Source organism: Vicugna pacos, chromosome 6 (assembly GCF_048564905.1).
Source record: "Vicugna pacos chromosome 6, VicPac4, whole genome shotgun sequence".
In the NCBI taxonomy this organism is placed as follows: domain Eukaryota; kingdom Metazoa; phylum Chordata; class Mammalia; order Artiodactyla; family Camelidae; genus Vicugna; species Vicugna pacos.
In genome coordinates this window covers 69563013-69575334 of record NC_132992.1, presented here as the reverse complement: position 1 = coordinate 69575334, position 12322 = coordinate 69563013, and the positions used below count along the sequence as shown (strand labels likewise).

Sequence of the window (12322 nt, the reverse complement as noted above, 5' to 3'; positions counted from 1 at the left end):
CTGGTTTAAATATGAGGTTTCGGAGGCACAGAGAGGTTAAGCAACTTGCTAGGATCACACAGCTAGTGGAGCCAGTTGACAATGAGCCTATTGTGCTGAGTTCCCTCTTGGTAAGTACATATCAACGATTTTCTGACTCAGCTGGAAACCCCAGTGAGGACTCGTGCATCCCGCGCTCTGAATTCTCCATCTGATTTGCCAGAATGGAGGCACAGGAATTCAAGCTTTATTGAGAGAGCCTGATATACGTTGTTGTTTCCATCCCTGTTCATGCTGCACGGGAGATGGTGCCTTGCTGCACGCAGGGTAAGACGGCCGAAGCTTTGTGGGCTGACAGTCAAGTGAACATTTGAATCCTACTTGGGCCAGTGACCTGGTCCCACCATCCTCCCGCTCTGCTCTCTCCATTGCCTGGAAGAACACTGGTTTTCACATTCACAAGGGCACATGGCTGCTGCACAGAACGGAGCTTCAATTATTCAAATTCCGAGCTGGGCTTTTGTGAGCAGTGTTTCAGCCCCAGAAGCACTTATTTTATGAGCAGCCAAATGCTGTTCCCGTTTGGAGCCTGAAGCCTTGCTGAATCCACTTATCACATCATTTAGGGCGCAGCACAGTTCCAGAGGGACCCACGGTGGTGCCTGCAGACAGATGGCCCCGTGGTCTGCATAAGGGCCGTCCTTCAGACTTGAACAGAACACCTGTAGCCTTATGAGGCGATGACTTGCCCGTATGCCGTCCTCAGAATTGCTCCCAATTGCTGGCTTCCCCTCCCTCAGAAGTGTAATCCAGAGCATACAGCTTATCACAAGGTCTCAGGGACAGGCTCCTCTAAATACCACCTGGCTGCAGCTGCCTCTGCCTTCCTGTGCATCCTGCAAAGAACCCACGGAGAAGCTGCGGGTCTCATCGTGAGCCCCAGTCCTGAGGAGAGCTGCTGTGGGCTGCCCCTGCAGCTGAGTCAGTGACGAGGGTGCTATGTGAAGGGGCAGACCATGAAAGGAGCATCTGAGTTCAAATTCTGCTGCCTCTACTGAGTGTCTGTTAATCACCTGTAATAAGGAACCAGAACCATCAGCAAATGTCTGCTGAGCTTCCACTGTGCCTCAGGCATGCACTATGCACTGGAAGAGAGAGAATGAATAAGGTGGACCGGTCCTGCCCTCTTGGAGCTTACAATTGACCAGGCATCCAGACAAGTAGAATACGGTGTGATAAGGGTGAGGATGTGGCCTCTTGGGCCTCAGCTTTTTCTGAAGTAGAGGGATGACATGACTTCTTTAGAAGATTGACACCATTGATACATTGAACATTCTTCACGGAGAGTGTATGGCAAGAGTCTAATAGATCCCTGCCTGGGCAGAGGTAATTCCCTGCTTACTCAGATCCCAGCTTCTCCAACTCTTTGTTTTCCTAGGTAGGGTAACTTTTATACACCCCTCCCTGTACCATTTCCCCTTAATTTCCAAGTATCAAAAACAATAATGAATTATTAATAAGTTTTAACAAGTCTGTGAGAATAGAAAGGGATACGGGAGGTGGCCCCTTGATCCAGCCCTCCCTGAAACCCTGTCCCAGGGAGGAGTGGTCAACAGCCACTGTCCCAGTTCTCCATGGCCCTGCAGAATGAGCACAGTGGCCACTCTTGATAGAACTTTCCTTTCCTTCCCCAATTCCCTTCCAACAGCTACATCTTTCACTGAGCTCTGCCTTTCCTCATTATTTGGAACAGAAATTTTATTAACTGTCAACAATATGAGAAAGGGCTAAGGAGGGCAAAGACACTCCTCCACACGCACCACAGTCACCTAGACAGCAAGCATTTATCTGCTACCTTCCCAGGAGTAACGCTAGGTGTGAGCGTGACTTTGCTGCTCACCGTAGTCGGTGTTCTCAGGCTCCCAGCAGTTCGAAGGCCAGAAGTACGGGGCCTGCAAAAGAGCACAGTTGTCAAGAGCACTTGCCTTCCCCTGCCTGGGGACCAGGGCCTGCACCCAAGGGGACCCTTCCCTACGACAGGCTCCGTCTCCATCTCCCTCGTGCTGACACCATGCCCGAGCCCTCTCCTGCTCTTAATGCAGCTGAGGCCAGTCAACGTTTCCATCTAGGTGTTGAGAAATGAAATCTGAGGTAAGCCACATAAATGCAAAAACGAGAAACTTAGTCTACAAGGCAAAACCCTTTTATCCTGAGACAACAGAAGTCTAACACAGAAGTCAGACAGGCAGTTTACTGGGGCACAAGCCCAAAGTTCCTTTATCCCTTTCCCATGAGCTGAATGGTGCTCCCCCAAATTCATATACTGAAGCTCTAACCCGCAGCATGACTTATGTGAGGTAACGGAGTAATTAAGGTTAAATGAGATCACAGGGGTGGGGCCCTGATCAGATAGGGTTAGTGTCCCTTTAAGAGGAAACACCAGGGAGCTGCAGACCCCTCTGTCTCTCTCTCTCTATTTCCACCGTGTGAAGACACAGTGAGAATCAGCCATCTGACAGCCAGGACGAGAGCTCTCCCCACAAACTGAACCCTGCTTGAACCTTAATCTTAGTCTTTCAACCTCCAGAACTGTGAGAAATAAACTGCTGTGACTGGAGCCACCCAGTCTGTGATACTTGGTTATGGCAGCCAGGCAGACTTAGACATCCTTTCTCCCTGTCTGAAGAACTCCACTCCCAGACTCTTTGGTTTAGACCTGAACACAGCCCCTTATCTTCTGCTCCAATTCCCTGTAGGACAGGATCTGAGAAAAAGAGTGGAAACTGGTTGGGAAGTGATAGCAGGGAGTGAATAGAAACTTCACTGAGGAAGGCAGGGTGATACAGTAGAAAAATCGAAGACTTGGCTATCAGGCCGACCCAGGTTCAAATCAAGGATGTTGCCTAGATTTACTAAATGCCCCGTGAATTCTCAGCACCTCAGTTTTCCCAACTGTAAAATGTGTGATATTTATTCCCCCAAAGCTTGCAGAATAAAAGAAGAGATACATGTAAAGCACCCAATGAATAGTACGTTCTCCATGAGGGCTTTTTACTATTAAGTGGGTGGGGCAACAAATGGCTCAGACAAAAGTTTATTTGGTTTTCAAAGTGCTGGCAGGAGGCAAGGGTTGCTCCCTGAAATACCACCCATTTTGGGGGTAGTTCCTATCTGAGATCAGACGACAATGAGAAGAAAAGGTTCTTAGGAAGACAAGCTGCAGGCCCACCTGGAAACGATAAAAGGTCCCATCGTCCTTCATGGTGAGAACGTGGTCCGAGATCGGAAAGACGTAGCCCTGGGCAGCTATGAGGCTTCCCAAGTGTATTGCTTCAACTGCGGAGACAGGGCAAGAGAAGCAGTTAGGAAGCTGTCAGAATGCAGGGGCTACTTAGCTGAAAAGTAAGCAGAAAGGCAACTGGAAGTCAGCAGGCACCACCCTCAGGTAACTGTGTGACTGGCTGATAACTTTCTGATATGACTGCACTGGAAGGGAGCGGTGGAGGGGGGAGGCGGCAGACATCAATGGTTGGGAAGGGCCACACGTGTCTGGGACTTCTCTGGATCCCAGCTCTGAGAGTCTGACATTGTTAAATCCCCCCAGGGCTTCCAGAAGAAAGTCCAGCTTCAGGGTTAGGATCGTGCGCTTTGGTGTGGATGAACTTGTACTTAATTAAGTGAGATGCTTCGCGTAATGTGCTTCGTAGTGTCTGGTGCAGAGTAAGTGTTCAGTAAGTGCTGGCAGCCCTAATTTGTATTTTTAGTTTCATCCTTTTTTATCACCCCCAGCAATGAGCATGCAGCCCATGGAGTCTTTGGACTCACAATGCATTTCCAAACATGACAGTCCCACCAGCAGTGAGGAGGGTGTTACCATTCTCTTACGGACACAGAGGGAAACCTCACTTTCTAAGAGTGCTGGAGGAAGGGCAGCACAGCGAACGGTGGCATAGGGTGGCCAGCCTGATAGAAATATTTATATTTTTGCCATAATCAACCTGTTGGCTTATTAGTTTAGCACCAGCCATAAGTAGATTCATATAAACAGGTAAGAATTTATATTTATTCTGAGCAGAGTTAAGAAAAAAAGAAATCTGAATGGTTCTACCATGCATGATAATCTTTCACAAATACAAAAGCAGTCTTACTGATAAAAACTACTTTTGGGGTGTCGAAGTTGTTGATGGGCTCAAGGAGTCACTAGGAATTATTAATTTCATAAGCTCTGAATTTTTTAAAAGTGACTCGTTTTGGCTTTACTCGTAAACTTCTCAATAGTCTTAGCAAATAATTAAACCTCTTAATTGTGGAATCAGGCAATCTCCTTTTAAGGGCTGGCTCTAGAAGGCTGTTCGCTGACACTGCTGCAACTTCCAAGGGGTTGTGTTTATTCCAGGTGTTTTGCACATTTAGAACCACCGATTCCCCTTCGGAAGCAACGTGCACTTGGGACTGGAGGAACTGGAACACCCGGAGCTGTGTTTTCACTTGAGTGGTGATGACCAGTTTGCTTTTTTAAGTCTATACACTTCAAGGACTGTAAGTCCAGCAGAAAAGGGAAGTTTCAGCACTGGCAGCTGCTCCTTCTCCAGGGAAAGAAGAACAAAATCCTGCGAGAAGGAGACTTCCACGTCACTAGTCTAGGCGCCAGAAATCTCACTTCCTTCTTCAAAGGGCTTTTGCTCAGAGATGTGGCAGGTGAGAAGAAAGACGGGAGGGAGGGCGGATGGTGGATGCCTGACTTCCTAGGGCCTTGGTTGGCCTCATTTCTGCTGGTAAATTGTTCTTAACTCCTCCTGCTCAACCACTTCGCAGAAGCCCAAACAAGTTTCAACACCTCAGTGTCCTCCCAAGGACGTCAGAGCGTAACGGATCTTCACAGCTAAAATCCTCAACATTGAGCCCTTTCACAGAAGCGTCTCACACCAGGGCCAGAGGATGCCTGAAGCTGCTCCACCACTAGGTGGTTCAGGGTTCTAGAACATACTGTTACTGCTACTACTACCACCGCTAACAATAAGAAGAAAACACTTGTCAGAAATACAATGATTACTTGAGAAGGTCAAAGAAAACAGTGCTCTTGGAAGAAAAAAGACCACCGTAAAGAAGGCTGGCTCTAAACACACCGAACAGAATGGGCAGCGATTTACTCAGTCCAGTTTTCACAAGCGGACAGTAAGTCCAGGCTGTGTAAGGCACACGGAAGGAAACTGACTTGGGATTTTTCCTTAAAAGGATTAGCATGTGCAGTTTTCCTCTGTGGATTAAGAACTTGACTAGAATTGAGGATTTTCACTAGTCATGAGAGGGGCCATTAATCATGATGGTGAAAAAGGCTAGTGTCACTTTCATTAATGACCTGCTTTCCTGGCACTCAGAGTTCTGGCAGCTATATTTAATTGAACTCTACGTAAATTGTATTGTTTCATAGTCAATAGTATATTAGGGGCGTCAGATTAAAATTCAGGAATGCCGGAGCTGACATACTGACCCCAGCAAGGAATCACAGCTGAAAGTCAGACACCTAGAAAGGGCACTTGAAAAAAATCTTTAAAAAGCATTGCGATTGAAGGCCATTTAATTTGAGGCAAATAGGTCTAATCCCCAAGAACATCAGAATACATTAGTGGATGTTTATAAATACGACCTTCAGGCACAAGAATACTCAGTTAAGATGTGGAGTGTAAGGTAAATTCAGAAAAGTATTAACTAACAGCACATGGATAATAAGCTTTACTTATTTAGAATTTTCCTTTTTTTTTCTGGAACCCCCCCATTTTCTAATTATACTGTGAAAATAAATTTTACTGCTTATTTGCTGGTGGGAGGACAGATTTGGAAACTGTCTTATCAGCCGGGGTTTTGTCGTTGTTTTTCTGGTGAGGTTTTCCTAATTGAAATGCACAATTAAAGTTGAAAAAAAAATCATTCCTTCACTTCTTGCAGCAGCAGAAAACAGAAGGAGTCTTAGCAAATAATTAAACCTCTTGACTGTGGAATCAGGCAATCTCACTTTAAGAGCTGGCTCTAGAAGGCCGTTCACTGACAGTGCTGCAACTTCTCTTTAATTGCTGTAGCTAAGCAGAGTCCATCTCATTTCAGCTATTGTATTGCGCTCTTTGGCATTCTAAATGGTTGCTCATTTCCTCCAAGGGGGATTTAAAATTTAAAGATAGAAATTCAGTGGAGAAAATAAATTAATTTTATTTGTAAATAGAGTGATCCCACATCTTTGAATTCACGTTGATAAACTGAGTTCTCAGGAGGGTAGGAGAACCTGGTTTGGGACTCGGTTATAGATTGATTACTGATACTGTAGGGGATAAAGTGAGGGTCAAGGGTTAAGTACCTGGATCCTCGATGGAAAGGTTCTTCATAAGCCACTGCACAATGTCCGTACCTGCAATGACAAAGCAGTTTCAGCTGAAGACCTCCTGGGTGTTTAACCCTGTGCCAGAAGAAACGTGTTTACCCGAGACTCCTAATTCCAATTAGCACGCGCCTGAAGAGCTCGGTGATACTGACACTTCTCCATCCTAACCAACCTCTCCATCAATTAGTATGTTCTATAGTCACAGTTCCATTCTCCGCCCCTACCCCAGACTCACTTCGGATGACCATGTCCACGTTTCTAGTGAGACTGCAGGGGACTTCCTGAGAAGGCATATTTTGAGGAGAAGCCAGGGGACATTTTCTCACACCTGGCCCCCAGACCATTTTCTGAGGGAGGAGGCTTCTTTCAGCTCTTTGTCCCCATGGTCAAGGCCTGACCAACAAGGATGGCCTCACAGCTTCCTGAAAAAAGTCTAATTTCTTCTGGCCTGGGCCCACCCTGAATGAATGAGCCCCTGTGTCTGTGGGAGAAACTTCTATGTGTCCACCAAAATGTCTTTCCTCTATCCCCTGGGCTCAGATTATGTTTCCAGACTTTTAAGCAGTTGGAGGTAGAGTGAGTTCTGAAAATGGAAAATGGATGAACATGCCAGAGGCCACTTTCAGAACCGGACCATAAACCCTCCTGTGTGACCCTCCATACCCTACTCACTCTCACTGCCACCTGCTGTCTGGATGGAGAGAAATCGGGGGGCCTAGGGGAGGGCAGAGCTACAATGTGGAAGGAGCCTGGGATCCTGAACAAACATGCACATTGATGCCTGTGTTGGGCTCTGACCTGATTGAAAAAATAAACTTTGTCCACTGAGGCCCAGAAATTTGAGGGTTATCTGTTTTGGCATTTAGTATTCCCTCAACTAACTAAGATCATAAGAATCAGAAGGGACACTTAAAGCTTATCTACTCCAACCCTAGCCAATACATAAGCCCCATCCGCAACACCCTGGACAAGTGGTGCGGTGATCTCCGTTTAGAAAAACCCTAGGGCCTGGGAACTCACCAACTGCCTGCTGGCCAGCCTGTCCCAGTTAAATCATCTTTGATTTCTCTGAACAGAAATTCACCAGTTTCTGACTTCCTCTCTTTGGTCTTAGTTTTGCCCTATGATGATAGAAAAACAAACTCAGCCCTCTCACCCTGTAACACAGCCCTTCAAACCTGTGGACAGTCCGTCCAATGTGTTCCCTACGTTCTCCCTGAGCTCCCCCTCCTTCAGGTGAAACATGCGCGGATCCCTCAGCTGTTCCCTCTCATGACGTGAGCTGGAGTCCCTCACCCTTTTGGTCACAATTCTCTGAATATATTTACTTTCGTTTGCCTCCCTTGGAAAATGTGGCACCTAGAGCCAATGTTCTTAGGACAGTGCAGTTCATGTGGAAGTGGAGGAGTCCAGTTTTCTAGAGTGTTCTGACAGTCTACCTTTGTCATCCCCAAATCTCACCTTAAATCTTCAAAGGTGGCTCGGTCACCTCAGGATGGAATGTTAGATGGAAAACAGTTGAAAAGGGCAACATTTCTAGATATCCGAGTCTTGTCATGGGTCTGAGGCATGGTGTGAGCTAGAGGGTCTGCCAGTAGCCCTCCCGGGAAGGACTCCCAGCTGAAGCAGTGGAGAGTCAGCAGAGGGGTTTAATGAACATTGCCCTTTCCCCAGGAGTGAAGTTGCTCAGAAGCTTGACAAGGGGCCGGAGGTGAGACCAGGAGAGGCCTGAGTGCCTGGACGCTTCGTTTCTCTCTGGCTTTCTGGAGGGGAGTGACCCCTGCACAGAAGACCGTCCTGCTCTTTCTGTGCCCCGCCCCCTGCCCCAGGACCAGTCTCCACTGACATGGCCCTGCGAGTTCCCTGCATTTCAGCCTCAAAAGCAAGACTTGTAAGCGTTTCCCCACTCTTGCTCCCGGATGGCATCTATGAGCTAAACTTTGGATCAAAAACACTCCTATTCATTCACATTCTTTGAGAGAAAGGGAGAGTATGTCTGTGTGTGTGTTTGCATGTGTGTCCACTTCCTCCAAATTATACAAGTCCGACATTTGTCCTAGGAAATGGAGAACAAAGCAGAAATCAAATAAGAACTGTAATCCCAAGTTGGGGGTGGTGGGGGGAGAGACTCTAACCTGTTTTTCCCTCAAAAGAAAAACAGTCCTTTTTCTGTGGGTTGCCTAGAAACAGAGAGCTTTCCAGCATCAGCAGCCGCTCTCCCCCGGGCAGGAGGATTATCTTTCTGCTGAGCTTGCTGGACCATTATTTATCACCTGCCAAGATTGATTACTCACCCTGGGACAATGACAGTCCTTCCTTTCCCCTGTTAATTACTGTCATCATTAATATCCATGTCACTAATTAGTATTCATTCACATTGAAACTCCTTCCTTGCTATCATATCCGCTCCCCCCTCCACCCAACCCCAGCCTTCGGCACCATTGTCTAGGTTTCCACTCGCTTTTGGCTTTCTGCACTCGTGTCTGGCCTAATTGTTCTCCCCAGTCTACCAGGCTCCCGTTTGCATTCACTAAGCTGAAGAATCCCATGGAAGCACTTTTTTTGGGTGAGGAAGGGAAAGCCACAAAAGCCCCTTGCCTTCCTCCCGGCACTACGGGGACCACAGATCTGGGTTTCTCGTTGTTGGTGCAGCGACCATGACAGTCACTGTCTCATCTGGGGAATCGTGTCTGTTCTCAGGCACCAGTGAGGGCTGAGCTGCTGCCCCTGGCTGTCCTGGGCCACTGCCCTCGGTCTGCAGCAGCACCCACCCTCCTGCCATCCCTGACACGCATGGGTCCTGCTTGGTGGACTTGCGCACACACAGTGATGCCCGGGGCCGTGGACAGTCTTGTTCTCCTGGCTGGGGGATATTTTAGGCTTCCTTGGACTAATCCAGGAGGGGCCAGCCTCCAGCCTTGTGGCAGGCAGTAAACCATTGCATATTCACCTCAGGAATAAGCAAGGAGGGGAAATCTGTCATAATATTATGTCCTTTAAAAGACCTACAATTATAAAACCGCAGAATCAGGCAAGAACTGTCCAAATCACCATCAGGAGAAGGCATTTTTATTCTTCTGTTTTCTCTTTCCTTTCTTCCTTCTTTCCTCTCTCTCCCAACCATTCTTTCCTTCTTATTCTAAAAAGAATTTGAAGCAGATTATTTTTCTGTTCTATGTAAATTGATGGTTATCCTTTTTTTTTTTTTTTGGATTCTGCTTCTTGTCTTTGCCAAGCTGCCCTGCTTGCCAAGGACTTAAAACCAATATAAAAACATAAGGAACAAATGCAGGCTAGCCATTCTCTGTTCCCAAAGATCCTAAAACATTTGGCTGAAAGTTTTCATTCTGACGCTGATTTATCAACATATATTCCAGGAATATCCCTGACATACACCAGAGGGCACCTGAATCACTTTTTCACAAACTGTGTGGATTGTTAGTATATTTAAGTATATATTTATTATATGCAGATTTGCTTTATGTTTCTATAGGTGTTGTATGCCTGTATTTCAATTATGTCTTTTTTTTATGTCTTTTTTAATAAATTATGTTTATTGGAAGGGTATTTGGACATAACGTGGGGACTCACATAAATTATGGCTCATCCACATAATAAATATTTATTGAACATCTACTATGTTAAATGAAAAAGGATATTGAGAACCGTGTATATTGTAAAAGGACATTTTTACAATAGAAAAATATATTTATATTTGTATTCTATTACTTACATATGTATAGATACATACAAATATGGAAAAGAAAATTCTGGAAGTACATTTAAACTGTTAACTTTAGGTTATCTTGGGGAGAGGGGAGGGTCAAATTATGGGAAATTTCTGTTCCTTTTTTATTGAAGTATAGTTGATTTACAATGTTGTGTTAGTTTCTGGTGTATGGCATAGTGATTCAGTTATATATATGCATATGTATATATATATATATTCTTTTTCAAATTACTTTTCAGTATAGGTTATTACAAGATATCAAATATAGTTTCCTGTGCTATACATTAAGATTGTGTTTATCTATTTTACATAAAGTAGTGTTTATATCTGTTAATCCCAAGCTTCTAATTTATCTCTCTCCTGCCCTTCCCCCTGTCGGTTACCATAACTTTGTTTTCTATGTCTGTAAGTCTGTTTCTGTTTTGTAAGTAAGTTCATTTGTATCATTTTTTAAATTTCACATATAAGTGATATCATATGATATTTGTTTTTCTCTGTCTGACTTACTTCACATAGTATCATAATCTCTAGGTCTATCCATGTTGCCACAAATGACATTATTTCATTCTTTTTTGTGGCTGAGTAGTATTCCATTGTGTGTGTGTGTGTGTGTGTGTGTGTGTGTGTGTGTATCACAACTTCTTTATCCAGTCATCTGTCAATGGACACTTAGGTTGCTTCCACATCTTGGCTATTGTAAATAGCGCTGCTATGAACATTGGGGTGCATGTATCTTTTTGAATTAAGGTTCCCTCTGGATATATGCCCAGGAGTGGGATTACTGGATCATATGGTAACTCTATTTTTAGTTTTTTAGGGAACCTCCATACTGTTCTCCATGGTGGCTGCAAAAATTCACATTCCCACCAACAGTGTAGGAGGGATCCCTTTTCTCCACACCCTCTTTTTGATGATGGCCATTCTGGTCAGTGTGAGATGTTACCTCATTGTAGTTTTGATTTGCATTTCTGTAATAATGCAATGTTGAGTGTCTTTTCATGGGCTTGTTGTCCCCCTGTAGGAAATTTCTATTCTTTACATTTCCTTATTATGTGGCATACATAGAACATTACTGTATTATTTTTGCACTGGGAAAAATACTTTTTATGTTAAAGAGCAGAGAAGAGTAGCTCACAGAGAAAAAAATTGTGACAATGAATATATATATGTTCATGTATAATTGAAAAATTGTGCTCTACAGTGGAATTTGACACAACATTGTAAAATTATTATAAATCAATAAAAAATGTTAAAAAAAAAAGCAGAGAAGGAAGAATTGGCCACTGAGACTTACAGTGGAGAGAGCACAGGCAACTGGGGCTGCAGACACAAGTGGGTGGGGTGCGGAGCACAGCCTCCTGCTGCCGTCAGGCCCCGGGCTTTAGCTGCTCTCCAGGGAAAGGGCGGAGAGGGGTGAAGGCAGGACTCGCAAAGCTATCTACTCCTGAGGAGTAAGGAGCTGGAGGCTTGCTCACGGGCCTCAAATTGGTCACCCTCTCTGGCCATCCGGCCAGCCCCGAGCCTCAGAGTGGCTTTTTGTAGACTAACAGGGCTGTTCACCACAGTCCTGGACCGAGGGGGACACTCGGCACCCCTCACTGGTAGGTATTCACTTACTTACTTACTTGGATAGAGGGAGAGTCAATGACTTCTTCCTGGTGACTTCCCAAACTGTATTAATTCTAGATCAATATAAACTGGACCTGAGTAAGCTAGTAAGATCTTCCTGTATCTTAGGGAGTTCTCTTTCTGGTTTGGGGGAGACCCTGATTATAAAAAACATTCTATTCCGGGCTTTGCCTTCAGGTGTTCTCAGCTCCCCTAAATATTTAGAGATACCCGGAACTTCTTCTGAAATAAGTCAGAACTCAAGCAGATCCTGCTATGAAACACTTCCCTCATTCTTCCCAAAGTTTTGTATCTACCTGAGCCCAATTAGATTATGCAAACTTGATAAAAGACTGGTTTCAGTCACCTGCAAATTTCAGGTTACCTGCAACTCGGCGGCTTATGTATCACAGTACTGGTAAGTGAAGCAGCTGATAACTACTGTCAGTCCTCACCACTGGGGAAAGACACTTTCATTTGGGTAAACTGTTTGTGGAGCCCTACCGACCACGGGCAAGATGGAACAGCTGTGCGTGAGCTCACGGCACTCCCCAGGCAAAGTGAAGACTCAGTTCACCACTGGATTCTCACGTACCTGCCAGGGTCTCGCTGCCCCAGTGAGCGAAGAGAGC

The 12322-nt window shown here is 45.3% G+C and overlaps 1 protein-coding gene across 9 annotated transcripts in view; it reads right to left on the bottom strand.

Annotated features, from left to right (window-relative positions):
* RGS6 (regulator of G protein signaling 6) overlaps positions 1 to 12322 on the bottom strand; it is a 498121-nt gene that overhangs the window by 86149 nt on the left and 399650 nt on the right. For 7 of the 9 annotated variants that reach the window (XM_072963354.1, XM_072963356.1, XM_072963355.1 and 4 more), the window contains 3 exons: positions 6329 to 6379; positions 3209 to 3315; positions 1880 to 1931 (listed from right to left, as the gene is read on the bottom strand). In XM_072963354.1, coding sequence (XP_072819455.1) covers positions 1880 to 1931; positions 3209 to 3315; positions 6329 to 6379 — 210 coding nt within the window. Of the gene's footprint in view, positions 1 to 1879; positions 1932 to 3208; positions 3316 to 6328; positions 6380 to 7372; positions 7474 to 12322 lie in introns of all 9 variants that reach the window. The other 2 variants (XM_072963360.1, XM_072963361.1) reach the window with 1 other exon arrangement.